The 26684-nt window shown below is 59.2% G+C and overlaps 1 protein-coding gene across 1 annotated transcript; it reads right to left on the bottom strand.

Moving 5' to 3' along the window:
* Positions 1-6267: 6267 nt before the first annotated feature.
* OVOL1 (ovo like transcriptional repressor 1) lies at positions 6268-20984 on the bottom strand. The gene is made up of 4 exons (XM_027818573.3): positions 20342-20984; positions 10711-10886; positions 9976-10162; positions 6268-8597 (listed from the first exon to the last, which is right to left on the bottom strand). Exons 1-4 carry the CDS (start codon positions 20439-20441, stop codon positions 8302-8304), a joined length of 759 nt encoding a protein of 252 aa, XP_027674374.1. The 5' UTR covers positions 20442-20984; the 3' UTR covers positions 6268-8301.
* Between the last annotated feature and the right edge of the window lie 5700 nt (positions 20985-26684).

Raw genomic sequence — 26684 nt, 5'->3', positions numbered from 1 at the left:
CCATGCCTCTGCCGAGCCCACCACTTAGGCGCCCACAAGGGTGAGCGCCGCAGCTCTTCAGCTCCACGCCCCGGCCTGCTGGCTCCAGCCCCCGTATCACACCATGCGCTCGCCACAGCACGCTTCAGGGAGCCACGCACCGGGCCACAGTGCGGCCCGCTCGGAGCAAGCTGGGGTATATTAGTCCCTTGGCAAAGCCCCTCGGGGAGCTCTTAGGGCAGCGTGGCGAGGCCAAGCTCGAGTGAGAGCCCAGGCTGCCAACGGCCCCAACATGCGACCAGCTGAGGCTGCACCGGGGTCCGGTGGGCAGAGCTACGTCCCATGGCTGGGGAAGTGGCAGACCCCTGAGCAACACAGCTCTGTCCACCTACATTTGAAGGGTCGCCCAGGCTTAGCCAGCCGTGCTGGGCTGGGAGCCCTCTCGGCTTCCAGCGCCTGGGTACGTCTGCACTGGGAGCTGGGGGTGACGTCCCGACTCCCTAGGGTGGCCACAGGGCTGGCCTTACCATGAGGCGGCCGCCTCAGGTGCCAGACTGTGGGGGGCACCACTAGGACCCAGAGTTTCAAAGTTTTGGCCCACGCGAGGGGGCTGGGGGGGGCGTCATTTGAGCTCCCCGCCTCAGGTGCCAAAATGTTGTGGGCCGGCCCTGGGTGGCCATGCCCGTTCCTGAACTATGGGGCACTCCGGTGGGGCTGAAATGGCCTGGACCCGCGCACGGGAGGACACGCTGCAGGAGGAGCGGTAAGACAGCATCCCCTGTCCGATGCCGGACAAAACCACAGCCGGCTTTGGCCCAGTAGCAGACGGGGAACAATCCCTCCCACCCAAAGCATCTTGTCTGGGGAAAACCGGGCGAGTGGCCTCCCTAAGGCTCTCACTCAGGGGTGGCCAAACTGCAGCATGTGAGCTGCGTGCAGCATTTTACAGTGCGGCTCCCACGGTGCCCCACTCTGACCCCCATTCTCTGCCTACCAGACTGGGGGGAGAGGAAAGCTTGGGGCTTCTGCCCTGTGGCGTGGGGGTGGGGGCGGGGGCTTCTGCCAGAGACAACTGGTGCCTGCTGAGAGTGGGGGACACAATTTAAAGGTTCCCCCCCCACAACAGCTTGAGTCACATCCCCCCCCACTTACCCTAAGCAGCCCCTCCCTGCAACTCCCAGCTGTTTGCCGTGGCCGCTCCCCATGGCCACAGCTCCCAGCTTGGTGGCTCCAGCAGCTGCCGTGCAGGGAGGGGGCCCGATAGCATCATGTAACCGAGTGGCCAGCAAACTGTGGCAAAAATTTGGGGGTGGCACATGACTCCACACCCCTCCCCCCCCCGCATCACCTCTGGCTTATGCCCAGCAGGGAGGGGTTCTCAGAGCTTCAGCGGGAGTAGGGCTGGAGCCCTGGCAGGCTGCTCTCGGCCGGCTAAAGCCCCAGCAGGCGCGTCCCGGCTCTCGAACTGCTGACGATCGTCATACGCGGCTCGGAGGGTCGGTAAGTTGCCCCCCCCACATCTAACTCATGGAGCCAGTGCACTGAGACTAGCTAGGGCGGCACGGGGCGGCATGGGGCAGCCTTGCTGGGTATGTGGGGTGGGGGCGGGTTTGCACTCGGAGCTGCTAGCCCATGCTTCTGCCTGTGCTACCCCGGCCAGCACGCACGCTCAAGGAGCGCTAGCTTCAGCACGTCTCTGCAAGGTGGAGTGTCACCGGGTGTCCCAGGAGCAACCTTGACAACCACCCTGTTCAACCCACGATCCTTCCCCACGCGCCGCTGCCTGGCTGCTGGGCACTGGGCCTTTGTGCTCCAGCCTTGGCTCTTCCATTCATGTGCGCGGATGGCACATTCATCCCCAGCCACCCCCAGCCCTTACCCCCTGCCAGGACAAGCAAGTAACCCCTATAACCACCCAGTCAAAGAGAAACTGAGTCACAAAACCCTCATTCACCACAGCTGTGCACAATCCACGCACCTGGCTGCGTGATCTGTAACTGCTAGACCCCACAAGTCCTCACTAGCAGTCCGTCCCCTCCCGCACTAGACTCCACTCCCCTCCTTGAGCAGGAGAGACCCCAAAAGCCCTGACTCACATCCCCCTTCTGCTCTAACCACTAGACCTCCGTGCCCAAAGCTGAGGATAGAAGCGGGGAGTCCAAATGCCCAAGATTGTAGCAAATAGGCGGGTGGGTGAGAGACAGCTGCCCTCCTTGGCTAGTTGCACTTTACAGAGGATAACAACCTACTTCTGCTAGTCCTTTAGCTCAAGAGGCCACGGTCTGGGTGTGGATGTGAAGATTGTTAGTTCAGTGCCCAGTGATGACCCGGTTGGGTACGAGATCCTGGAAAGGACGACTGCCAGGGGCAGCGTTACGGGTACCTTTAGCCTGGCATTTCCTCCACTGGGAGTGCTTGACTCATTGATTAGCTCACCTCCCCATCCCCATCCATCCTTCTCTTTCTAGCCCCATACATGCCCCATCTATATCTGCATCCATCTACCCCTCTATCCCCATACACACACCTCCATCTAGCCACATGCCTAGCCCCGTCCCACCACCACTGCTCCGCCCCACCCAGCATAGGCTCATAGACTTCAAGGCCAGAAGGGACCATCGCAGGCCACAGATCTGCACATCACAGGCCACAGAACCTCCTCGTCCCACTCCCGCAATAGGCCCAGCAGCTCTGGCTGAGTTACTGAAGGCCTCAAATCGGGATTTAAAGCCTTACCCTTCCCTCCCATACACAGCCATCCCCATACACACACACCCCCCAGGAGCCTTGCCAGCCCTTTGCACTGTTCTGAATGCCACCCCCTTCACCCGCTGCTCCAGTGGGCTGGTAAATTAAACTCCACTCAAGGGGCCCCCAGCTCTTCACGGGTGGCTGGGCGCCCCTCAGGCTCATGCACAGGGAGGCTGCCAGGCCCGGGGAGCAGCCATCTGTAGAGCGCTCCTGCCTCCCATTGCTACTAGCAACAGAAATTATTCCGGTTGGGAGCTGGACCCTTTCCCCTCTGCGCCAGCCCCAAGGCGAGGCGGACTGCCTGGTTGGCTCAGGGGGGTGGGGACTGGGACCCGGGGGCCTGTCCCCTCTAGAGGGCACCAGCCCCAGGCCCTGTGCGCAGTTCGCTGGCCCCGAGGGTGGCAGCGGGCACAGCGGGGATCACACAGGCACCCGAGCTCTCAGGCAGGGTCCCTTGCAGCTCCCGCAGGCTTCTGGCTTTGTGGAGGCAGATTCTCCGTCGGTGCTGCCAGGCAGGGGGGTGCCAGGGATACCATGGGCACGTGTCCCGCTGGGATCGGAGACCCAGCAAGCTCTTTGCCCACAGGCCAGCGGGCGAGCTGGATTTCAGGCTAAGCCCCTGCAGCGGAGAAGCTGCCTTTGTGGAGGATCGCTCAGCACATTGCTGCCCCCCTGGGGAACAGCGCCGGGATGGGCTGTTTGCGCTGACATGGAGGCGGGGAAGTGCCTTCGTGCAGATTACTTACTCAGCTCACATCCAGCTTAGCACAGGGTGAGTAACCATCGGAACATGCCCCTATGGGCCAGGGTAGTGCCTCCATCTCCTGATGTCTCCAGGTCCAGACTGGCTGCCCTTCTGGTAGATGCTTTAGTCCAACTCAAGTGATTGGGCTCCAGCAGGGGGAACTGGGTGACAAGCTCTGGCCTGTGCCGTCCAGGAGGTCAGCCTTGATGCGCTAATGGAGCCCGACGGCCCTAAACCGCTATGACTCCATGTGGCCTTGGAAGGCCACCCGTGGGGGCTGTCATCTCAGGCTGGGTGCGGGCCACAGAGTGGGCCCTGCTGCACCGGGTGGGAGATGGGCAGGGCCTCGCTGTGGTGGGGCAGTCGATGGGTGCACATCCCCGTTCTCTGACACCGCTCCCTCACCTTGCCCGCTATAACTCCGTGGTCTCTGTGGATCTGACTGCCACGGTGGGTACTTCGCCAGTGTAGCGAGTCAGTGAAGCTCACAATGCCCAGACTGTTCGATGCCCTGGGCTAGGTGATGTGCCCAGCTCAGCCCATCCAACTGGCAACGAGGGGGTCTCTATGCCCGACGTTACTCCTGAGCACCCTGCTGGCCCTTTGCTTGTCTGGAAGCCGGACACTGGTGAGTTCGACAAGCAACTCAAGGGTTAACTCCCACCTGAGCGAGTGCAGGGTGCTGGGGAGCAGCCTTGGGTGGGGTGATCAAAGGCTGAGAGGAGGGGCCACATGCCCAGTCTTAGGGAGGAAAATAGCCAGCAGCTGGTGCCTGCTGGGCACTGCAGAATTCCCCCGCCCTGACCTGGCTTCGTGCAGTGCCTGGTGCCAGCTCAGTCCCTTCCTGACCGGCGAGTGCCACAGAACAGTGATGCCAGGAAATGCCGAGTGCAGGGAAACGGCCACACAACCTTAACTCGGGCCTTTCTGAGCAATGCCCCAGCACCCAGAGCCACCCTCTGTGCTGTACCGAGTGGGGGCTTCCGGCCACGGCTCTGCACTCAGCCCGTGCCTGCTTCCGACCCTGACCCACCAGCCCCTCTCCCCTCAGCCGACTGCTAACGCCGGACCGCCACTCGCCCTTCATCAGCCTCCCAGAGCAGGCCCAGCACCCACCTGGCTGCTGACAATCCCCGGGGGCCTGGCTAGCGACACCCACAAAACGCAGAGCTGGAGCCAGGCCTGATGGGGCTCCCAAGGGGTGTTGTCACAGACTCACCAGCCTGGGGCGCCTCCTTCTGGGGAGACCCAGCGTCGCAGGCCCTCTGCCTCACTCTCCTCTGGGCTTTGGCCAGCTGGGTGGTGACTCGGCCATCCGGCCAGGCCACACAGAGCGTCCTGCCCCTGTCCCACGGGCCAGCTCAACTGCTCCCACCCCTCCCGCCGCAGCCACAGGGCTCTGCAGAGTCCATCCTGACTCTAGCCCACCGCGCTGCCTCCCGGGGCTTGGCCCTGGCCTCCCTTCAGGGACAGCACCCAAGCGCTGCCTGCAGGCCCCTCTGTGGTGCTTCTCCCGGAGAGGTGCCACAGATGGGCTTATTGGCCTCACTAGCTCCCCTTCACCCTATCACTGCCAGGGTGAGGTACATACCGCAGCACAGTCCACATGAGCCTCTAGCCTTTGATCGTACACACCGGGGGGGACGGGGAGGCAGAGTCCCCCGTCCCCCCCACGCAGATCATCTCACGGTCCAAGTACAGTACTGCCAAGCTGGGCCCACTAACCCCTCCACCGCTCAATACAGCTTCACCTAACGCAGGGCCTGCAGCAGGCATGTGTGCCGAGACTCCACAGCAGCTACTGCCCGCTCCACAGCGGGGCAGAGTTAAGGCTGATGGGCGCTCCCCTCTAATATCCATCAGCATGGCGGGAGACCCCCACTGCTGGAGGGAGGAGTGTGTGGGGCACAGGGGGCTGCTGCACTCAAACAGCCGGCTAATACTGCCAGTGCCAGAGCCGAGCGGGCGAAGGACGCTTTACCTTGCTAGCGGGCAGTGGCTCCTTCTCTTTGCACACCAGCCAGGCTTTGCAGGGGGCACGCGGGCACAGAGCTGGGATTTGTAACTGGGGTCGGGGGAGCTCAGGGCAGTTCTGGGTGGGGTGGCACAAAGCCCCTGCTTGCCAGAGCCTGACACAGACTTCCCAGGCCAGCAGGGCCCGCTGCCTCCTTTCTTGTGGGATGGCTGCGCGGCTGGCGCTAGGCATTACTCTGAGGCAGCCACAGCTCTGTAAGGGCTGAGAAGGCAGCGCAGCTCCAGCCGCTGTCCTAGAACGCAGCCCTTGGCTTGCAAACCTGGTCGGGGCCCTGAAAAACCCGGTATTTCTTGGAATAACCAGGCAGCAGGACAATTAGCAACTGGAGGGGGAGGGGACGCCAGGCTGAAGGAGGCCACTGGGTGGGCTCATGCATCTGATCCAGGGAGGGGGGGCAATCCCAGGCTGGAGGGGCCCATGGGTCTGATTGCAATTGGGGGCGGGGGGGTGGATACCAGTGGGATAGCTGCTGTCTCTGCTCTGGAGCCATTACTGTCTCCTAGCCAAGCCATGGTCCTGGCTGCCCCCCTTTCTGTGAGGTCTGGCAGTACCCCCCCCAGTCCCGTTCCCCCCCCACCGGCTTGGCTATGGGAACACATAATTTGTGGCAAGTGGGCGGGGGGGGGGGCAGCCGCACTCTGCATATTCAGCTAGACAAGCCTTAGCTGGAGGGGGCATGCGGTGTGGTGCTGGGAGCGCTGAAGGGGGCTCCAGGGCTGGGACAGCAGCAGGCTGGGGTAGGCAAGGGCCGCTGGACAGGAGTGAGGAGCACTGCTCAGAGCTGGTTCAATTCCCTGATTTTAATAAACTCACAAACAGACAAAGATACAAACTCACAATTACTAACAAACTGTCCGGCTCGTTTCCCACAGCCAAACTGTAAACACGATCCAGGCCCTGGCACCCCGACACCTCCTACTACACCCCTGCCAGGACCCACTGCCCCACCTCTGTATGTGCAGGGGGTGGGGGACAGGATGGACGCAGTTAGAGCAGCCCAGCTTAGTGGGATGCGGGGTCCCCTCTGCCCTGGGCGGAAGCTCCCTGCTAAGCTGGAAACTGATCCCTCTACCCATCCTCTTGGCACTGGGGATTGGCAGTCCCCCAATATCTACCCAAGGAGGAGGGGCAGCCACTCCCAGATTTAAAGGGATTTGAGTTAGTATGTGTGGGGGAAGCTGGGTCTTTGGCATTGCCCCACTGCAATCACGGTAGGCCCACAAGAGGGTAGGTGGCGGGGGGTAACAGCCAAGCTGGTCATATGTGGGGTGCAGACCCGTGTGTGGCCATGGTGAGGCCCTACCCCATTTCCTCTGACCTAGGATGTCTGCTATGACCACCCCCCCCGCCCCGGTGAGTGGATGCTCTGGGGCTGGCCATGCAGGTGGAGGTCTGCAATTGCTCTGATCCTGGGGACCCCAATTACCAGGTGTTCTCTGGTGTATAAAGAAGGTGTTGGAGGGGAGCAGGCAGCGGGAAAGGGACCTAGTGGGTGTGGGGGGCTCCCCGCAGCCTCCCCCTTCCCCATTAAAGCATTTGTACCCCAGCCCCCCTCCTCAGGAGAGCAGCACAAATAAGGCGGAGGATGCGGGGGGATTCAGATAAATCCCACATCCCTGATCAACATTCTCCAGTCACCATGATCCCCCCAGCTGTCCAGGTTAGTGACAGCTCTGCAACGGCGGCGGGGGGAGGGGAATGGTGGCACGGAGAGGCCTGGGGAATTGGCGCTATAGAAATAGAGGATCCCCCCGCAACTCCTAGATACGTCCGAGGAGGCATCTCTACCCTGAGTCAAAGCCGGTGCCCAGATTTTAATGTCATGGATATTTCTCCCAAGTGGGGTTGGGGCCCTGGAGTTGAATGAGCCTTGTCCCCTTCCCAGGCATTCAGCACGGGTCTCCTGTCAGCCACGGATACTCCCGGGGTGGGGACAGCTGGGATTTGTAATGTCAACACCTTCCCCAAAGCAGCAGCAGCCCGGGAGCAAACCTCAGAGCAAACTTCAGGCAGGAACAGCTGGGTGTGGGGCCAAGGTGGGACTGGGAAATCCAGGGCAGAATGGTCCTGATGGGATCAATGGGGGCAGGGAATGGAGCCGCCCCTGGGTTCTTCCTGAGTGTGTATGTGGGGGGGAATGGATGGGGATGGCACTGAGATGGAGATGGGGGGGGGTAAATGCTCCTCCCCACCCCACCTCACCCCACTCCTGCTGCCCAGCCCCCATCAGAAAAGCACAATGGTAAAAAATCCTGTTTGCCCAGCCTGTGGGCAGAGCCTCCGGGGGACTGGGCAGTGCCAGCCCAGGGAGGGTGTGGGGCACCCACGCAGCCCACAGAAGGGAGCTGCCCGCATCTCCCCCAAAGCTTCGGGGAAGGAGCAGTGCAAAGTCAGTGGCCTGTGGATAGCTGGCTGCCCCTGGGGGGTGGGGGGGGCAGCGTAGCATTGAGGACTTCTCCTCCACAGGGGGTGGGGGCTTCTTTGAAGCATTTGCCACGTGCTGCCCACGTCCCAGGCCACTGTTGGGAGGGAGCACGTGGTGTCCAGCCTCCAGGCAGCAGGGCTCAGTCACTGGTCCTGCCCCAGTGTTGGGCGCCCACCAGGGGACACTGTCTCACAGGGGCTCATTGCTGTATAGGGCCCTGCCCAGCCCTCAGGGGGCGCTGTCTCCCAGGCACCTGGGTGCCCTGCAGGGGGCGCCGTCTCCCAGGCACGGGGTGCCCTGCAGGGGGTGCTGCCCTGCAGGGGGTGCCGTCTCCCAGGCACGGGGTGCCCTGCAGTGGGCGCCGTCTCACAGGCACGGGGTGCCCTGCAGCAGGGTGGGGAGGGCACTGTGCAGGGAGGCAGCCGTCTTGCGCGAGGCCTTGAGCAGCAGGGGGCTGTCAGGGTGCTGCTCCCGCAGATGGAGCAGGTGGCCCTCCTGGCTGTCGGCCGTGCAGCCGCACTCCTCGCACACGTAGAGCTTGGCCCGCCGCTCCTTGTAGGCGTAGCGTTGCTGCACCCCATGGATCTTCTTCAGGTGCGACTCCAGCGAGCAGCGCTGCGTGAAGGCCTTGTCGCACAGGTTGCACTTGTACGGGCGCACGCCTGGAGCCGGGGGGGGGGAACACGAAGGGTTAGCACTCCCTGGGCACATTCACCCCTCGTGTCTCCCTTCATCCCCAGGGACCTAGCCCCCCTGACTCCCGCCTGCACAGATCCAGCCCCACTGCCCAGAAACCCAGTAACCCCACCTCGTGTGTGCACACAGACAGACACAGCACCCCACAATCCCAGCCCCAAGGGCCCGTTCATTCCACCAGTGCAGAGGGTGGAGAGGGGTTAAGAAATCCCCCAGAACCCTACGGGGAGGGCTAAGGGGTGGGGCCTGTTGCCAGGGCTCACCTGTGCAGGTGTTGGGGCAGGGCTGGAGGGGGCGTGTCCCAGCAAGGGCAGGGCTCTCACCTGTGTGGGAGCTTGGGTGGGGGGGGTGAGGGCGTGTCCCAGCTGGGGCCCGGCTCTCACCTGTGCGGGTGCTGGGGCAGGGCTGGTGGGGAAAAGGGTCTAGGCTGCACAGGCACTGGGACCGAGCTGGTGGGGACGTGTCCCAGTGGGGGTAGGGCTCTCACTTGTGGGGGGCGGGGCTGACTGGGGCGTGTCCCAGAAGGGGCAGGGCTCTCACCTGTGCGGGCACGGGGGTGGGGCTGGGGGAGGCAGGGCTCTCACCAGTGTGGGCGCAGGGGCAGGGCTGGTGGGGAGGTGTCCCAGCGGGGGCAGGGCTCTCACTGGTGTGGGCGCAGGGGCAGGGCTGGTGAGGAGGTGTCCCGGCGGGGGCAGGGCTCTCACCAGTGTGGGCGCGGGGGCAGGGCTGGGGGGAGGTGTCTGGGCGGGGGCAGGGCTCTCACCGGTGTGGGCACGGGGCAGGGCTGGGGGGGAGGTGTCCGGGCGGGGGCAGGGCTCTCACCGGTGTGGGCGCGGGGGCGGGGCTGGTGGGGAGGTGTCCCGGCGGGGGCAGGACTTTCACCGGTGTGGGCGCGGGGCAGGGCTGGGGGGGAGGTGTCCGGGCGGGGGCAGGGCTCTCACCGGTGTGGGCGCGGGGGCGGGGCTAGGGGGGAGGTGTCCGGGCGGGGGCAGGGCTCTCACCGGTGTGGGTGCGGGGGCGGGGCTGGTGGGGAGGTGCCCCGGCGGGGGCAGGGCTCTCACCGGTGTGGGCGGGGCTGGTGGGGAGGTGCCCCGGCGGGGGCAGGGCTCTCATCGGTGTGGGCGGGGCTGGTGGGGAGGTGCCCCGGCGGGGGCAGGGCTCTCACCGGTGTGGGCGCGGGGGCGGGGCTGGTGGGGAGGTGTCCCGCCGGGGCCAGGGCTCTCACCGGTGTGGGCGCGGGAGCGGGGCTGGTGGGGAGGTGCCCCGGCGGGGGCAGGGCTCTCACCGGTGTGGGCGCGGGGAGGGGCTGGTGGGGAGGTGCCCCGGCGGGGGCAGGGCTCTCACCGGTGTGGGTGCGGACGTGGCGTTTGAGGTCGAAGGTGTCGTTGAAGCCCTTCCCGCAGTAGGGGCACAGGTGGCGCTTGACCTCGCTGTGGCACTTGAGGTGCCGGTTGAGCATGCGCTGGTAGCTGAAGCCCTTCTGGCACACGGGGCAGGAGAAGAGCTCGCCCGGCCCCTCGCCCAGCGTCACCTGCCGGGGGCGGGGATGGAGCTGTCACCCGCGGATCCCAAGGAGGGGGTGCCCAGTGGCGGGGCTCTGTCTCCTCCCCCAGGCCCAGGGACACCCCCACCAACCCCAGGAGCCCTGGGGAGGCCGTCCACAGCACCAGACCCTCCGCTGCTCCATTCCCCTCCCCAAACCAGCCCCCACCTCCCTGGTAACTCACAAACAGGGACCCCCAAACACCCCCCACAGTCTCTGCCCCCCAGCACCGTGGGACAGCAGGGGAGCTGGGTGTCAGGATTGAGGGGCCTTGGCAAAGCTGTGTGGGCAAGGAGCTCAGGCAGGGAGAGCAGGGAAGCTGGGCATCGGGCGGGCCAGGTGCTCATGATGACACCCAGACCCTCCCTGGTACCCAGCCACAGTGCAGTGGGCGAGAAGGGGGTTCTCTGGGCACAGATAGATCCTGAGGTTCCTCTGGGCAACCAACCCTGCACAGCCCAGACTGGCCACACGGGGGCCCTATGCACCCTGAGCCTGGAAGAGCCCCCCTGACTCCCCTGGCCCCCAGTTCATACCTTCATTTTGGGCCGCAGGAACCCATTGTGCTGCCCAGCTGGGGGCCCCTCCCCGGGGAGCTGGGCAGCCGTGTAGCTCGGATCTCGCAGGGTCAGGTCCAGGGGCATCGGATACGAGGTGGCTTCAGGCACCGAGGGCTCCAAGTCCTTGCCCAGGGCACAGCCCCCCAGGCAGACTAGGAGAAAGCAGAGGGGAGGGTTATAGGGAGGGCTTTGCTCCCTAAGATCTGGGGTGGGGGGTACAGGCAGTGGAGGGTGGGAATCAGGCCCGTTCCACCAAGGCCATATGGGAGATGAGCCACCTGGGCTCCGCATGGCCCCATGAGCTTGCAAGCCCCCTCGCCCCCAGCAGGCCTCACCCATCATCCACCCGACCCACACCGCATGCGACAGGGGGGTGATGCCCCAGCAGTGGGGAGTTTCCAGGGGATTCCCCATTCCCCCGGCAGGCTCGCCACCCCACCCTCACGCCCAATGTTCACTGTCTTCCCTCCCCACCCCCGGCCCCCCCAATCAGAATGGAACAAGGTGAAAGAGGCACCAGGTGGCGTCACCCGCATGGGGCAGCCATTGGCTTGTTCACACTTCGCCCCCCCCCCGAAAGGCAGCAGCCATGGACTGGGGAGGGGGGCAGCTTGGCAGCCTGGAGAGAGGGGGGAGCCGGGCTAGGGTCATGGCAACACAGGAGGAACCCCCCACCCATACCCAGTCCCCACCCCACGAGCCAGCCAGTCCCCCAGCTTTGCAATGGATCAGAGCCAGCGCCCCCTAGAGGAGAAGGGCCCCCATATCCCTTTCCCCACCCAGATTGGAGCCAGTGCCCCCCAGAGGGGAACCTCCGTGTACCCCATTGCCTAGCGCTGCAGTAAACAAGCCCCTGGAACCGGTTCCCCGAGATGTTATTGGAAAGTCTGGCCCAGCCCAGCTGGTTAATTGAGTGTTTCCACCTGGGTGTCACCTGCCCCTAGGCCAGCTGGGTGGGGGGAGAACTAGTCCAGCTAGCCAGTCACCCCAGCTCTCCCCTCCCAAAGGCCACTGCAGAACAGCCTCAATGTATCTCCCCTGCCCCACAGGGTCCAGCCCCTCCAAATCTTTTGTCCTGCAGCCCACCACCATAGCATCCCGGCACCTTCCACATGAAACCAATAGCAACACAAAGGTCCTGAGTGGACTCCATGGAGTCTCTGGCCCTTCTCCCTTTACAGGGTCAGAACCCTGCATGGGGAAGGGGGTGATCAAATTGTGAGTGTCACTGAGAGCAGAAAGGCTCCATCAAAGAGCCTAGGCTGGATCCGGTGAGGGATTTCCAGGGGTGATAGGGAAGCATTAATGCCCCGGGGCGAGGCACTGGGAAGAGCTCAGCGGGAACACCGTGTGCAGTTCTGGTCACCCATGTTCAGGAACAAGGGATCCAAAGTGGCCCGGTGCAGAGAAGGGCTCCCAGGCTTATCAGGGGAGCGGAGAACTGATCTTACAAGAGGAGACTGAAAGGCTCGGCCTGTTTAGTCTGGCCTGGTGAAGGCTGAGCTGGCATCTGGTTGTGTCTATAAATATGGAGGGGAAAGAGCTACTGAAGCTAAAGGACAGTGTTGGACAAGAGCAAATGGGGATAAACTGGGCAGGAAGCAATTGAGGCTGGAGATAAGAAGGTTTCTACCCATCAGAGGTGAGATGTTCTGGAACAGCCTCCCCTTAGGAAGGGTGGAGGCAAAATAAATAATGCAAGAAGGCCACACTGGGTCAGACCAATGGTCCATCTAGCCCCATATCCTGTCTCTGATAGCAGCCCGTTCCAGATGCTTCTGAGGGAATGAACAGAACAGGGCAATTTCAAGTGATCCATCCCCTGTCATCCAGTCCCAGCTTCTGGCCGTCGGAGACTAGGAACACCAAGAGCATAGGGCTGCATCCTGACCATCTTGGCTGATAGCCATTGATGGACCAGTCCTCCAGGAACTTACCTAATTCTTTTTTGAACCCAGTTAGACTTTTGGCCTTCACAACATCCCCTGGCAAGGAGTTCCACAGGTTGACTGTACATTGTGTGAAGAAATACGGCCTTGTGCTTGTTTCAAACCTGCTGCCTGTTACTTTGTTGGGTGACCTCTGGTCCTTGTGTTATGGGAAGGGGTAAATAATTCAGGATTTTATAGACCTCTTTCACATCCCTCCCTTAGTTATCTCTTTTCTAAACTGAACAAACACCAGCTTTTTAATCTCTCCTCATAGGAAAGCTGCTCCATCCCCCTCATCATTTTCATTGCTCTTCTCTGTTCCTTTTTCAATTCTAACGTCTCTTTTTTGAGTTGGGGGTGAGCAGAACGGCATGCAGGATTCAAGGCGTGGGCGTCCCAGGGCTTTCTGCAGTGGGATTATGATATTTTCTGTCTTATTACCTCACCCTTTTCTAATGGGTCCTAACATTCGCGGAGCATTTTTGGCTCCCACTGTCCCTTGAGCAGATGTTTTCAGGGAACTACCAGCAGTGACACCAAGGTCTCTTTCCTGAGCGGTAGCAGCTAATTTAAACCCCCCTCGTTTTGGGTGGATAGTTGGGCTTATGTTTTCCAGTGTGTGTTACTTTGCATTTACCAACGCCGAGAGCCCAACCCAGCTGTGGCTGGAGCTGGATGCATTTCTGTCAGGGGGGTGGATGGCTGTGATAGCAGGGCCTGGACACAACGGCGCAGGAGATCCCTTTTAGCTGGTGTTGGCTTTGCAGCGTTTCCTAGAGCTGATCAGACTCCAGGCTCTGGAGGACGGTCGCACGGCTGGGTCCTCTCCCTCGAGAACGCTTTGTCCCTAGCTCACCTTCACACTGGGTGATGGGACCTGCACATCCCAAGGAGTGCAGCGCTCACTGCGGTTTATAGATCAGATATGGGCTTTGGTGCAGCTGGGGCATGATCCCCTAATTGCTTTGAAAATTAGGGATCAAGGCTTTAAACTGACCCCAGGAGTCAGCTGGGAGCCAGAGGAGAGACTCAAGCACAGACCTGAGCTATGGCTGCTTTCTGTACTGGCTGGAGCCTGTGCATCATTCACTGAAGCTGGCCCCCGTGTGATCATCTAGTCTGACTTCCTGTAGGACCCAGGCCATAGGGCTTCCCTGCATTAATTCCTGGCTGAATTAAAGCAGATCCGGTGCTGCTATATACCACCCTGCCGGCCGGACCCCCTTCAGTTTCTTCTTACCGCCAGTGACGGTTGTTGGAACAGTGGTCTCTTGCTCGCAGGTGTCCCACAAATCCCTAGCTCTTCTGCTTATCTTTGTATATAGTTACCCATTGTTAGTTAAGTGTTCTCTTCTAGTTGTTAATTGTAGTCTTTAACGGCTGGGGGATTTTCCCCTTCACCGAGTGCCCCGCGGGGCCCTGGGGCATGCCGTCCCAGGGCGTCAAACCCTGGAGCTCCTGCGCCAAGCCTATGCCCACGGGCGACTCCCACGACTCCTGTCTCCGGTGTCTGGGAGAAGCCCATCAGGCAGACAAGTGCAAGATCTGCAAGGCCTTCAAGCCTCACACCAGAAAAGAGAGGGCTATTCAATTGAAACAACTCCTCATGGAGTCAGCCCTCCGGCCGCAGCAGGACCCAGCCCCGAGCACTTCGGTGCGGAGCGCTCCTCCGAACGGCACTGAAAAAGGACTCGGCCTGCCTACCCAGGGGCCGGAATTGCCGGCAAGAAGGAACTGAAGGGGGGCCGGGCCGGCAGGGTGGTATATAGAGCACCGTACCGGTGCCACTCCAGGGGGCTCCATAGCTGGCCCGACGGGTAGCTGCTAGGGAAAAATTTCCGACAGCCGTGCACACATTGCTCGCACACACCTAACTGGAATAGACATGAGCAACACATCTGGAAGAGCAAGAGTTACAAAAAGGGTGAGTAACCGTTTTTTCCCCCCACCAGCTCGCTGCACAACGGCCTGAAATTCTGACCCCTCTGCTAAAGTTGCTAGAGCCGGGGGCCATTCTTGGAGACTTTTGCAGGGGGATCAATTATAAAGCCAGAGCTCTTCCTTCAACTTTTGTCTGCCACTGAACAATTACAACCTAATATGTATGCCCCTGGGGGCCAGGATTGTACAGCGCCAAGCACAACAGGGCCCAAATAGCCATCAGAGGACAGCAAAGCACATGTGTGGCAAGACATAGAAATATGGGGCTGACCTCAAGACGTCACCTAGTCCATCAGCCCCTGCTGAGGCAGGACCAAGGAAACCCCAACCATCTCTGACAGGTGTTTGTCCAACCTGGTCTTAACCCCCCCGCCCCCCTCCACCGAGGACAGTGCTGCTCCAACCTCCCTTGGGAGCCTGTTTGCAGGATCAGGGCCTGTGTGCACGTAAACAGATTCCAAAGCGAGAAGGAACCGCTGGGATCACCTAGTCTGACTTCCTGTGTAGCATAGGGAAGCCCTAGGACCTGTGTGAAAGCCGGGCTGAACCAGAGTAGATCTTCTAGAAAGCCAGCCAGTCTTGATTTAAAAATGGCCAGTGATGGAGAATCTTTGGTCTGTTGTTCCAACGGTTAATTATCCTCATGGGTACCAATTTGCTCCTTATTTCCCGTCTGAATTTGTCCAACGTCAGTTTCCAGCCATTGGATCTTGTTAGACCATTGCTAGATTGAGGAAACCCTTATCAAATATTTCCTCTCCTCTCCACCCCTGGTAGGTACTTATAGAACTGGGATCAAGTCATCCCTTAACCTTTGCTGTGTTGAGCTAAATAGACAGCTCCTGGAGTCTCTCACTATGAGGCATGTTTTCCAAATGTTTAATCATTCTGGTGGCTCTTCTCTGAGCCCTCTCCAATTTATCATCATCCTTCTTGCATTGTGGCCACCAGAATGGGACACAGGATTCCAGCAGTGGTCACACCAGTGCCACATACAGAGGTAACAGAACCTCCCTAATCCTATGTGAGCTTCCCTTGTTTATACAGCCAGGGGTTTCATTAGCCTTGCACTGAGAGCTCATGTTCAGCTGATTAGCCACCAGGACACCCCTCTCCCAAACCTTTCTCAGAGTCACTGGTCCCCAGCATAGAGTCCCCTCTCCTGTAAGTATGGCTGCAGTCTTGGTTCCTCTCTGTATAGGTTTATATTTGGCTCAGCTGAAATGCATATTGTTTACGAAGTGATCCAGATAGCTCTGTAGCAGTGACTTATCCTCTTCATTATTCCCCGCTCCCCACTCTCCGTCTGTCTGCGCACGCGTCATTAGTAATGATTTTTTGTTTTCTTTGAGGTCCTTGATAAATGTCAGAAAGCACAGCACCAAGAACCAATCCTAGTGGGACCCCACTAGAAACACCTCCTCAATGCTGAGTCCCTGTTTAGTTACATTTCGGGACCTATCAGCTGACCCACTGTCAATCCATTTCAGGGGCCATATTGATCTGGTATCATTCTAGTTTGTTTTAACCTCACAATAGCACGTGACACCCAAACAAATGCTTTACTGAAATCTACATCTATTACAACACCCCTATGGCCTTTATCAACCAAGCTTGTAATCCCACCAAAAGAGATATCAAGTTAGTTTGACAGGATCGGTTCGCCATAAACCCAGGTTGATTGGCATTCATTATCTCCTGCATCAATCACTCCCTTATCTTGCCCAGGAATGACATCAGGCTGACAGGCTTATAACTGCCTAGGTTGTAGAATATTGACTCTGGGAGAGCAGTGCTGTGTAGCGGGTAAGAGCAGGCAGGGCTAGGAGTCAGGACTCCTGGGTCTCCTGTGCTATCTCTACCTCGTGGTTCCTTGCCCTGAGAAAGGAGGGCAGGGGTGAGGATCTAGTGTTGCTCACACGGTAAGGGTGAGGAGAGGGGATCAGCCCCTACCTTGCTGTGACTTGGAATGGAGCGGCCAGGGCTTAAGACAAAGGGGAGAGCCAGGAATACAGGCTGCAGGGGGCAGACAATCCTGCTGTCCCCCAGGGAATTCCCCAGGAACTGATGCTGGGATCCACCTTCCCCCCCCCAACATTGGAGCATGGGCCAGGAGCACCGGGTCAGAGATAGGATGCACACGGCCCCAGAGCCTGTGACATGTAGGGGCCTCCCTGGCCCTGGCTTACTTGGGGACCCTGGTAGCCATCTGATCTCTCCCACAAACAATGAGAGACAGCCCCTGCTCCCAAGAGCTCATAGTGTAAACAGTCAAAGGGTGGGAGGGGAAACAAAGGCCCAGAGAGGGGAAGGCACTTGCCCAGGGTCAGTGGCAGAGCTGGGAATAGAACCCAGGTGTCCTTAGTCCCAATATCAGATCAGCTGGTCCCACGTGAGGAGACAGCTTCCAGGAGCAGCACTTCCCCCTACACCTGCTGTGCTAATGGGATCACTGGCACCCACACTTCTGATGCCCTCCCTTGAGCCTCCCAATCATATCACTGCCTGATTTAGTCATGCCAGAATTCATAGAGGAAAAGGCGGGACCAGGATTCAGCCCTCCCTCCACTCCCAGAGCTGGGATAGGACCCAGGAGTCCTGGCGCCCAGCCCCCTCTGCAAGTGTCTAAACTGCACTGGTTGATATTTAAGCCATTGGCTCCAAGGGGTGGTGCCAATTTGAAAGGACACCCCAGAGTAGGGCTGAAAGGCTTATCTGATCAGAGGGGGCAGCAAAGCCTGACCCGTCAGGGGGATGAGACAGGGTTAAAGGGAATCGGGACCAGCCAATCAGTGAGTTAGTAATCTGTCCAGGGAGAAGTGGATAGAGCTGGGACCCAGGACTCCTGGGTTCTATGCCAGCTCTGCCAGAAGGGGTCAATTTCTTTCCCCTCATTGGATCTCCGTTTTCCCTCAGATCTCACATTGGCCCTGAGGACCAGGCAGGGCAGGGGGTGTCTAACTGAAATCAGGCCCTTTGGATTAGTTAATGACCCAGATGGACGCCAGGTTCTGCCAGGAATCAGCAGGTTGGAATCCACAGACAGCTACTCATAGAGCATCTGGGTATTAATTACCAGCTAATTACAGACTCCAGGGCCAGGCACTCCCAGGTGGGGTGCTAATGCACACTCCCTGCGTGCTGCAGGGTGGGTCATGAGCCAGGTACTCAGTGTCCCGTTGATTTCATTGGGGGTCCTTGCTCACCAGCCCTGATTCCCCTCCCACCATCAGATTTACAGGTCCCCTTGCTCTGATCATCTCCTGCAGCCCTCAGTGCCTCTATCCCCAGCTCTGGGAGAGGAGTGGGGTCTAGTGGTTTGAGCCCCTTGCCTATTGCCCATCGGGGGCAAAAGTGACAGAAGTGATATAGAGATCAGTCTCCTCTCCCCCCATTGAGGAGCTGGGGGACTCACCCTGCTGGAGGGAGCTCTCCCTGCCACCAATCTGGGGAGACACCCAAATTCAAAGGGGTGCTCAGGTGGCACCAGCAGGGGAAGGATCTGACCTGGACTCAACCAAAAATAAGTGACATCCAAGTTTACAGTCGAGCGCTTACGGCACCAGACTGGGTTCTAGCCCCAGCTCTGACCTGCTGCCAGACATGTGGCAAATCCCTTAATCTACCCCAACAGCCATAGATTTAAAGGGACCTTTAGACCATCTAGTCACCCCTGCACTGAGCTCAGTTACTTGTGTTTGACTAAAGCATGTTCCCAAAAGGCATCCAGGCTTCTCCAAGAGATGGAGATGCCACCACTTGCCTTGGCCATTTGTTCCAATGTTAATCACTCTCACACTTAAAAACCTGGGGCCTCCTTTCTCACTTGAACGTGTTTGGCTTTAACCCACACATTGGTTCTTGTTCTGCCTCTCACAGCTAGATTAAAGACTTTTCAGCACACTGTTTGCTCTTAGACACTGTCATCAAATTACCTCTCAAGGTTCTTTTTGAGAAGTTAAACCAGATTGGCTTCCAGCAAGAGGCTTGAGCTCATGTTCTCCAGCCTTTGAGTTTAAGGTTGGTCTGGATTCTAGACAGGTTGAACAGGTAGAATAGGCCCAAGCTAGGATTTCTTTGCTTGCATGGGATTCTTTTTTAAAAAAATAAAAAAACCCATTCAATGAAATTTTGAGACCATTCAATTAAACTGGTTTCTAAAGCTCCGTTCACTGGAGCATTCAGACCCAGCACCCTGCACTCACAGATCAAAGATATTTCACTAGCCTCCAGAAGAAAAACACTCTCCCAGTACCTGTCTAGCCCACCATCACAGAGGTACCTGGGTGCCTCATTGTCTAGAATCTCTCCCACACACACACCCTTGAGTGCTATCACCCCCATTTTACAGATGGGGAAACAGAGGCACAGAGAAGCTAAGTGACTTGCCCAATGTCACAGGGGAAGTCTGTGGCAGAGCAAGGAATTGAACCCAGGTTTCCCAAGTCCTAGGCTAGTGCCCTAACCACAGCACCAGCCTTGCTCTTTAAAATGTAATAGCTGGCAAAACATCTCTTAGAATTAAAGCTATGGCAGGGCTTCCTAGTGGCTTGAGCAGAGTAAACCCAGGAGTCCTGACTTCTAGTCTCATTCCCAGCTCTGTGAAGGAAGTAGAGTCTAGGGTTAGGAAGGGGGGCTGGAAGTCCAGACCCCTGGATTCTATTCTCAGCTCAAAGAGGGGAGTGGGGTCCAGTGGTTAGATGGAGTCAGGACTCTGGGATCCTTCCCAAGAAGGGTGACAGTACAATTGGTTCTGGTGTTCCTGACTTGGCAGTTTGCAGCACTCCCGGGCCCTGCCCCCCTCACAGCAGGGAGCCAGCATCCCCACACACCTCCCAGCCCCTCAGCTAACAAACAAGCCAATCCCAAGAGGGAGTTTAAACATTAAAAGCCACTGCCCAAGCATGGCCGCTGGAGTTCTGCATAACTGCGCTTCCCCCACTGCCCGAGCAGCCACCGCACTGGGGCTCCCCCGGCTGAATGGCCAGGAGAGGAAATAGGAGGCTGGTCTGGCAAAGAGTCCCAGGGGATGAGCAGTGCCCAGAAAATGCTGATTGGAAACCCTCGTGGGTCCCTATTGGGATCCTGGCTCCAGGCCCTAGACACACGCACAGGCTGCCATCGGCAGATCAGTTAAGGAAATGAGCTGGGTCCAAAGGTCACCCTCCTGGAATCCGACTCCCGGCACCAAGAAACCGTTGTGGGCTGTTCCGTGCAGAGAGGGAGCCCGAATCTTCGGCCCCCACATTCCAGCCGGCCTGGAGCTGTATGTCAGGGCACTGCCATTACTTTGTGTGGCAAGCCCCACTCCCACCAGGCCAAGCCACTTCACCTGGTTCCCCAGCGCTGCTGTCCCCCAGCCTCCTGTGCTGAACTTTGAACAGGTGACTTGCCACTCGGGCAGCCGGCACGGTTGTGTGCTATCCACAAGCACGAATGGCAATATTTCAAAGAGCTCTAATCTCCAGCAAGGAAGGCTGGTCTAGCGGTTAGGGTTCTTGCCTCGAACTTGGGAGACGAGTTAAATTCCCTCTCCGCCACAGAACCCCCCCTCCTTCTCCCGTAGGACCTTGGCAAGTCACTTAGCCTCTCTGTGCTTTACTTTCCCTTTCTGAGCAATGGGAATGATTGCCCTGTCCTGTCTCCCTTGAGGGTTGTGAGGTGCTCAGATTGCAGGTGCTGGGGGCTGATAAGTATCTGCACAGATCTAGCATCCTTCCTCCAATCAGACTCACCTGGTACATAGATCTCTCCTCTCTCTTCATCAGGCAATTCACTCCAGTTCCTCTTGCCCACAGAGGCACGGGATTTTTTCACTAAGAAAGCCCGAGGCATCTCCGAGATCAATTAAATTGCCTGGGATTCTTAAACAGATCAATAAATAAATAACAAGGCTTCTGCCTCTTAGCGTAAAAACAGGGACAAACTTTCACGCAACTTGGGAAGGGGTTTTTCCTTTCAAATAAAATAAAATAAAACAGTAAGTCAGCAGCAAGAGGGATTTCCAGGGAGCAGGTGACGTTGCAAGGAGAGCAGCGAACAAAAGTTTCCTCAACGTTCTAGGATGGAACCTTGCAACAAGCCAGGCCCGCAGCGCCCTGGGGATGGACCGCTGGGTCCTGGTCGGTTTCACCCAGCGCCGTTCTTCGCGCGCAGCCTGCGCTCCGGTCAATTTCAGCCTCCCAGCAGGTACAGCCGCGGAAGTGGCGGGGGAAGCGACCGGGGCGGGCTACGGAGCAGGCAGACTCCCCGGGTTCTCCGCTAACCGCTCCCCTGCCGGGAGAGCCAGGACTTTTGCGGGCTCCGATCCGGAGGGACAGATCGGATCGGGAAGGGAAAAGAACTGTACCTGCGCTGAGCTCATTAGCGAGTTTGTTTTTGAAGGAGGGGGTGGGGATGGCGCATGCGTTTGGAAATAACGGTGTCACCCACCTGTGCGCTACCTGCCCAACCGGTTCCCTGCCAGGAGGAGATTGTGTGTCACCCACTGCTGGGGGTGGCCCCCCCTTTTGTTTTCTTGATGCTTCAGCGTGTCCGAAGTGGGAGCCGCTTGGGGCGGGGGCTTGACCAGGGGCGTGAACACACACTCCTGGAGGGAGTGCAGCGGGAGGCAGAGCAGAGAGGAGGAGGTGCAGTGAACACGCTGTGCTCGTGAGTGCGGATCAGTCCAACCCAGGTTGACCCGAACAGCTGGACCTTGATGCCACTGAATTTAACACCAGGAAAGGTATTTTCTTGGTTCAGGTCAGTGATTGGCCGTAAGGACCTGGCCACACTCCAGGTGTTTTAAACCAGTGTCGCTCCTCCCCTCTGCCCCCACCCCAGTGTATCACACACACACCCCCAATGCGCACAACACTGGACTGGTGTGAACAGCAACTTACACTGCATTGGCCTGGTGGTGGAGGTACTGCACCAGAATTCATAGTGAGTTGCACTAGTGTGACCCTCTAGTGTGCATGTACCAAGGTGGTTTGCATGAGTGTGATCTGGTGCAAAAAACACCTGCACTAATGCACCCACGTAGGTGCAAGGACCCACTCTGAGATTTTCCATCAACTAACAGGCCAGATCTCACTGGGCGGTCCCCAGGACCCCAAGCCTAACTCTCAGTGGCTGGCACAGGGTTCTGCCCATGCCTAGGAGCTGGCAGAATCAAGGAGGAGGCCTGGCTTCATGGCTGCCCGACCAGGGACACCTTGCACCTGATCACTAGCGGCGCTGAGCTCCCATAACCCCACGTTGCTCCCCTCTCATTTAGGCATGGAAATAAGCTGCTGAGATCTCTCCACAGGGCTTGGCGTCCCCATCTCTTACGACAATCCCCCCAAAATGAGACCTGGCTGGTGGTACGGATCCCTGTGCAAAATCCACCCCCTCAATTGTGGGGCACTGAAGGCCTGGGAATCAGGCCTCAGATGTCTCACGATGGGTTCCTGCAGCCAACAATAGATGTTAGTCCCAAGAGCCCCAGGGGAAGGGGTGGGAAAGAGAAGCTGCGCTGTTTATTCCGGGGTGCAGCTCAGCTCCATCTGGAGGCGTCTGCTCCTGTTTCAAGGGACAAGTCAGCGGGGTGGTGCAGGTTGCGTTGGAGGGGAATGTCAGCACGGCGGCCTGGGTTCGCTGGCTGGACGTTAGCCAGGCTGCACTTAGCCAGGCCGGAAAAGTAACTTGGCAGGAAACTTTAGACTCCTAAAAGAAACTTAGGACTGGAAGGGGGGTCATCCAGGCCAGCCCCCTGCCTTCATGGCAAGACTAAGAATGAATGAATTCCCTCACTGAGACACACGCGTCGGGAGGGCATCTGCAAAGGTCCATGGAGCAAATTTTAATGCGCAGGATGTTGAGAGTTCAGATCCCGCACACTACCCCAGCAGTTCTCTCCCTCCCGCATGGAAATAGAAGCAGGCACATCCCAGGTCTCCAAAGCCCTGAGTCTGAACGTGTTGGGGGGAGTTTTGAGGGAAGGGTGTGAGGGGAGGAGTGTTTTGCGAGGGAATATATGGGACTGGGGGATGAGATGTTCTGGAGTGAGTGGCTGGGGTAAGCAAGGGATTGTGGGGGAAGTTGGGGTGGCATTTTGAGAGGCTTTGGGGGAGAGTTAGAGTAGGGAAGGCTGGGAGTCAGGGCTTCCGGGCTCTATCCCTGGTTCTGGAAGAGAGAGGGTCCCCGTGGTAGAACAGAGGGGGCTGAGGCTCGGGACCCCGGGTTCTATTCCTTGCCCTAAGAGGGAGTGGGGTTAATTGGGCTAGAACAGGGGGGCTGGGAGCCAGGACCCCTGGGTTCTGTTCCCAGCTCCGGGAGGAGAGTGGGAGAAGCAGGAGGTAGTGAAGAGCTTCAGCCATGCTCCACCCATCATAGCACTTAATCCCATATAGCCCCTCCTAACCACGTGTCCCCAGCTTCTGCCCCGCCTCCCCGAGCGGCTGCTTCGTGCGGCCCAGCAGATTCCCCCGCCAGGGAGCGGGGAGGAACAGTTTGTGATTCACCCGCTGCTCAGGAGAGCCGGAGCGTCGGGCGGGTGCTGGAAGCCAACGCCGGGCGGGTGCGGGGGGAGTGGGGACGAGAACCGCGGGCCCCGCTAGGCCCAGCTCCAAAGAATCTTAATTGCAGCCGGCTTGGCACCTGTCGGCTGAGATGCTCCTGGCACACGCAGCACATTCCTGGGGCCAGGAGTCCCGCAAGCCAGGCCCTGACACACATAAACCTGGGAGCGGAACACACGCACTTCAAGGGCTGCTGGCTCAAATCCAGGTCCAGGAGGTGGGGACTGGCTGGCTCAGAGGGGTGGGGGATGGGACACGGCCTCTCCCTTACCAACTTGGGGTTGGATGGGAGCTGGTGCCTCCTAGAGGGGAAAGACCCCATTCCCTCCTCCTTCCACCCTGACTTGGAGCAACAGGCCCAGAATATGTGCCCCTTCTCTGGGCGGGGAAGGTACGGACCCATTAATTATCTGTCCAGCCCCGCTCAGGACTAGTACCAAGGAAAAGTGTGAGGCCTGAAACATATAATTATCCTGCCAATGTTTCCTGTAGTGGTCCTGTCCCACAACACGCCAGAGAGGGGCAGAGATCACCCCACCCACAGCTGCAATGCGGCCAGCCCTGGGGTGGAACGCACTGGAGCCGGGGAGGAGTGTAACAGCACACAGCAACGGCGGCTGGGGGCGGAGGCGCGAAGAGATGGTCCAGGTTCCGCCTGAACTTGGGGCGCAGAGAGGCAGACCCAAGTCAGCAGAGCAGGGGTTTGGCCAGGACACTGGAGTTCACACCCCAGCATGTGGGGAAAGTGCCAGGAGGTTTCACAGCCATACATGGGGCAGTGTCAGGGTTTTACATCTCCCTGGAGTCAGTGAATCACAGTGACCCCATGAAGTGGAGAGCCCCCGCCCCCCCCGTACTGAGCTCCCCTCTGGTGCTGCACTGGGGCATTGGGGTCATCACCGGCTGTGAGAGGAGGGTACCCCAATGAGCCCTCCACCGCACTCCCTGAAGCACAGCGCCCCTTCGCACTGCTGTTGACCATTGGGGCCAGCGGTGACTGCGAAGGGAGAGCACCCGCTACCCACTCCCTGCAGCTGCCTTGCAGGTCTCCCCTCCCATCCCAACTGAAACCAGTCCTGCTTAGCATGCCATCTCCAGGCACCCCAGCATAGGCAGGGCTCCCGCTTCCTCCTGAGCCTCAGCCCACAGGCAAAGCGGATGTCAGCATGTCTGGGATGTGGGAAACACCCAGGGCCAGGCAGGTGGTGCCAGCCCAACGGGTTCAACCAAATCCCCGGGTGAATAACCTCGGGGAGGAGAAGACAACAAACAGGAATTCTGGGATGACAGCGTATCTAGTGGTTAGGGGTGGAGCGAGGCCTCCTGGGGTTTAGCCTTGCTCCTGGCGGGGCTGTGAGGCAGAACCCCTGAATTCTATGCCTCAGTTTCCCCTCGCTCCATTGAGGGGATTCTCCTGGCTGGGCGGTTTCATTGGCAAACGTGGGCACCAAGCTGTGAGGCTGGTGATGATGAGCTGGGCTGGGCACTGCCCAGGCTCGTGGCACTGGCACTGCAGCACATAGCCTGGGTCTATAACATGCCTTCAAAGAACTTGGCTAATTAACCCACAGGTGAAGCAGCATGAAAACCACTCACACAGAGAAACTGAGGCACCACCACTTCCTCGGAGCCAGCCCAAGAATCAGGGCAGTAGGAGATACAACTCAGTTCTCACTCCCAGCCCCCACATAACCAGTAGGCTCCCCTCCCCTCCCAAATAGAACCCAGGTGTCCTGGCTCTCAGCCAGGCTCTCTGGGCTGGGGTGCTCCCAAAATCCCAGCTGGAGTTTCGACCTGGCTATTTCCTGGTGTTGGGACGCGTCCCAGCCTCAGCCCCAGGGGGGGATGAGTCTCGTGGCAGGGATGGGGCAGACGCGGGGGAACCAGTCTGGATGTGGACGGGAGGGGTGCGGCCGGAACCAGGGGGGTGGGAGGGCTGTCCCTAGCTCTGCCACTGACTCACTGGTGATCCTTCCCGCTCCTTGCCTCAGTTTCCCCATCTGCTCATGGGGATGGCGTCTCTGAGAGGCTGCCCAGAGACACTGAATAGCTCCAGATGGATCCATGTTTAAGATACACCAGCGCTTTTCATCCCCTGCCCAGGGCTGAGATGCAGCCACCTCGGGGCTGTTTAACAATTCACAGTAACATCACATAACAGTTTTGGACAGGAAGCGAAAAAGAATTTTGTATCCGATTGAAACTGCAGCGTTTATTGAGACAGGCTATAGACCACAGAGGTGGAATTTGTCTGGGAACTGGGCTGAAGTACCCTGCTCTAACCACTAGCCCCCACTCCCTTCCCAGAGCCATACACAGAACCCAGGATTTCTGACTCCGGCCCACTTCACGCCAGCCTTGCTGCTCCTTCTGCCGCTGGGTTCCTCCCTTCTCGCCCCCGCGCCTGGCTAGGGGAGCAGGAAGCTCCCGGCTCCATGTGGGGGCCTCTCCCTGTGCCCCAGGCAGGCCCCGTTCCCGCTGCCATACAGTTAAGTTTCACCGCCCGCCCACACTCCAACCTATCTCAGCCTCCCCGTGCAAGTAACTCCCTCTCCTCACCCCCTACCCCCAGTGCTGGGGGATCTGGACCTGCCGGAGGCTCCTTGATCACTGGCAGTGCCTGAGCCCCAGGCCAAGAGCGAATCTCCAACCCAGCAGTGCCATGGCTGCTGGCCGAGGGGGGAGGCAGAGGCAGGAATTGGATCAGGGCGAGGACGTGAAATAGTGACGGGGATGGAGGAGTGGGAAGAAGAGCGGGCGATACAACGGGCTGCCCGGTGCCTCTTTCCCCATCTGCCCAGCCCATGTCATGCCCTCGGCTCAGTGGGGCGCAATCTGCCTCTGTGTGTGTCTTCTTTGGCCCTACAGAGCTATGCATGGGGTGGAGGGGTCCCAGGGATAGCAGGGGGCTGCAGGTCAGGATTTTGGGGCCTTGGCAGAGCTGGGGGGGATCCAGAGCTGGGGTAGCAAGAGGCTGTGGGTTGGGATTGAGGGGCATTAGCAGAGATTGGGGGGGCCAGACTACGATAGCAGGGTAGGAGGCACCGCTCAGCCCTAGGTACCTGCAACCTGTTAGCCGAGGTCTGTGGTGCGGCTCAGGTTGGGGTGGCTTCATGAGACTGTTACTCAGAGGTTACACAACGAAACTGAAGCAAGTCGGCACCTGCTTCTGCCCCCTCATCCCAGACCTCTGGGGCAACGGAGCTAGGACTCAGCCATCGCCTCCTCCGTTAGGTGCTCTGGGGACAGAGCCCTGCCACTCCTCCCTGATCCATCTGACAGGCCAGCCCTGCGTGTCACCCCCAACCACCTGCTAACTCAGCCCTGGGCTCCCCACCAGCTCTGCCAGCACCCTTCAATCCCACCCCCTGCTGTCCCAGCCCTGGGCTCCCCAATAGCGCTGCCTGTGCCCCTCAGTCTCGACCCCCCTCCCCTGCTAACCCAGCCCTGGGCTCCCCACCAGCTCTGCCAGCACCCTTCAATCCCACCCCCTGCTAACCCAGCCCTGGGCTCCCCACCAGCTCTGCCAGTG

Source organism: Chelonia mydas, chromosome 7, assembly GCF_015237465.2.
Source record: "Chelonia mydas isolate rCheMyd1 chromosome 7, rCheMyd1.pri.v2, whole genome shotgun sequence".
In the NCBI taxonomy this organism is placed as follows: domain Eukaryota; kingdom Metazoa; phylum Chordata; order Testudines; family Cheloniidae; genus Chelonia; species Chelonia mydas.
Note: the sequence above shows the minus strand (reverse complement) of the source record. Positions and strands in the feature narration are given on the sequence as shown.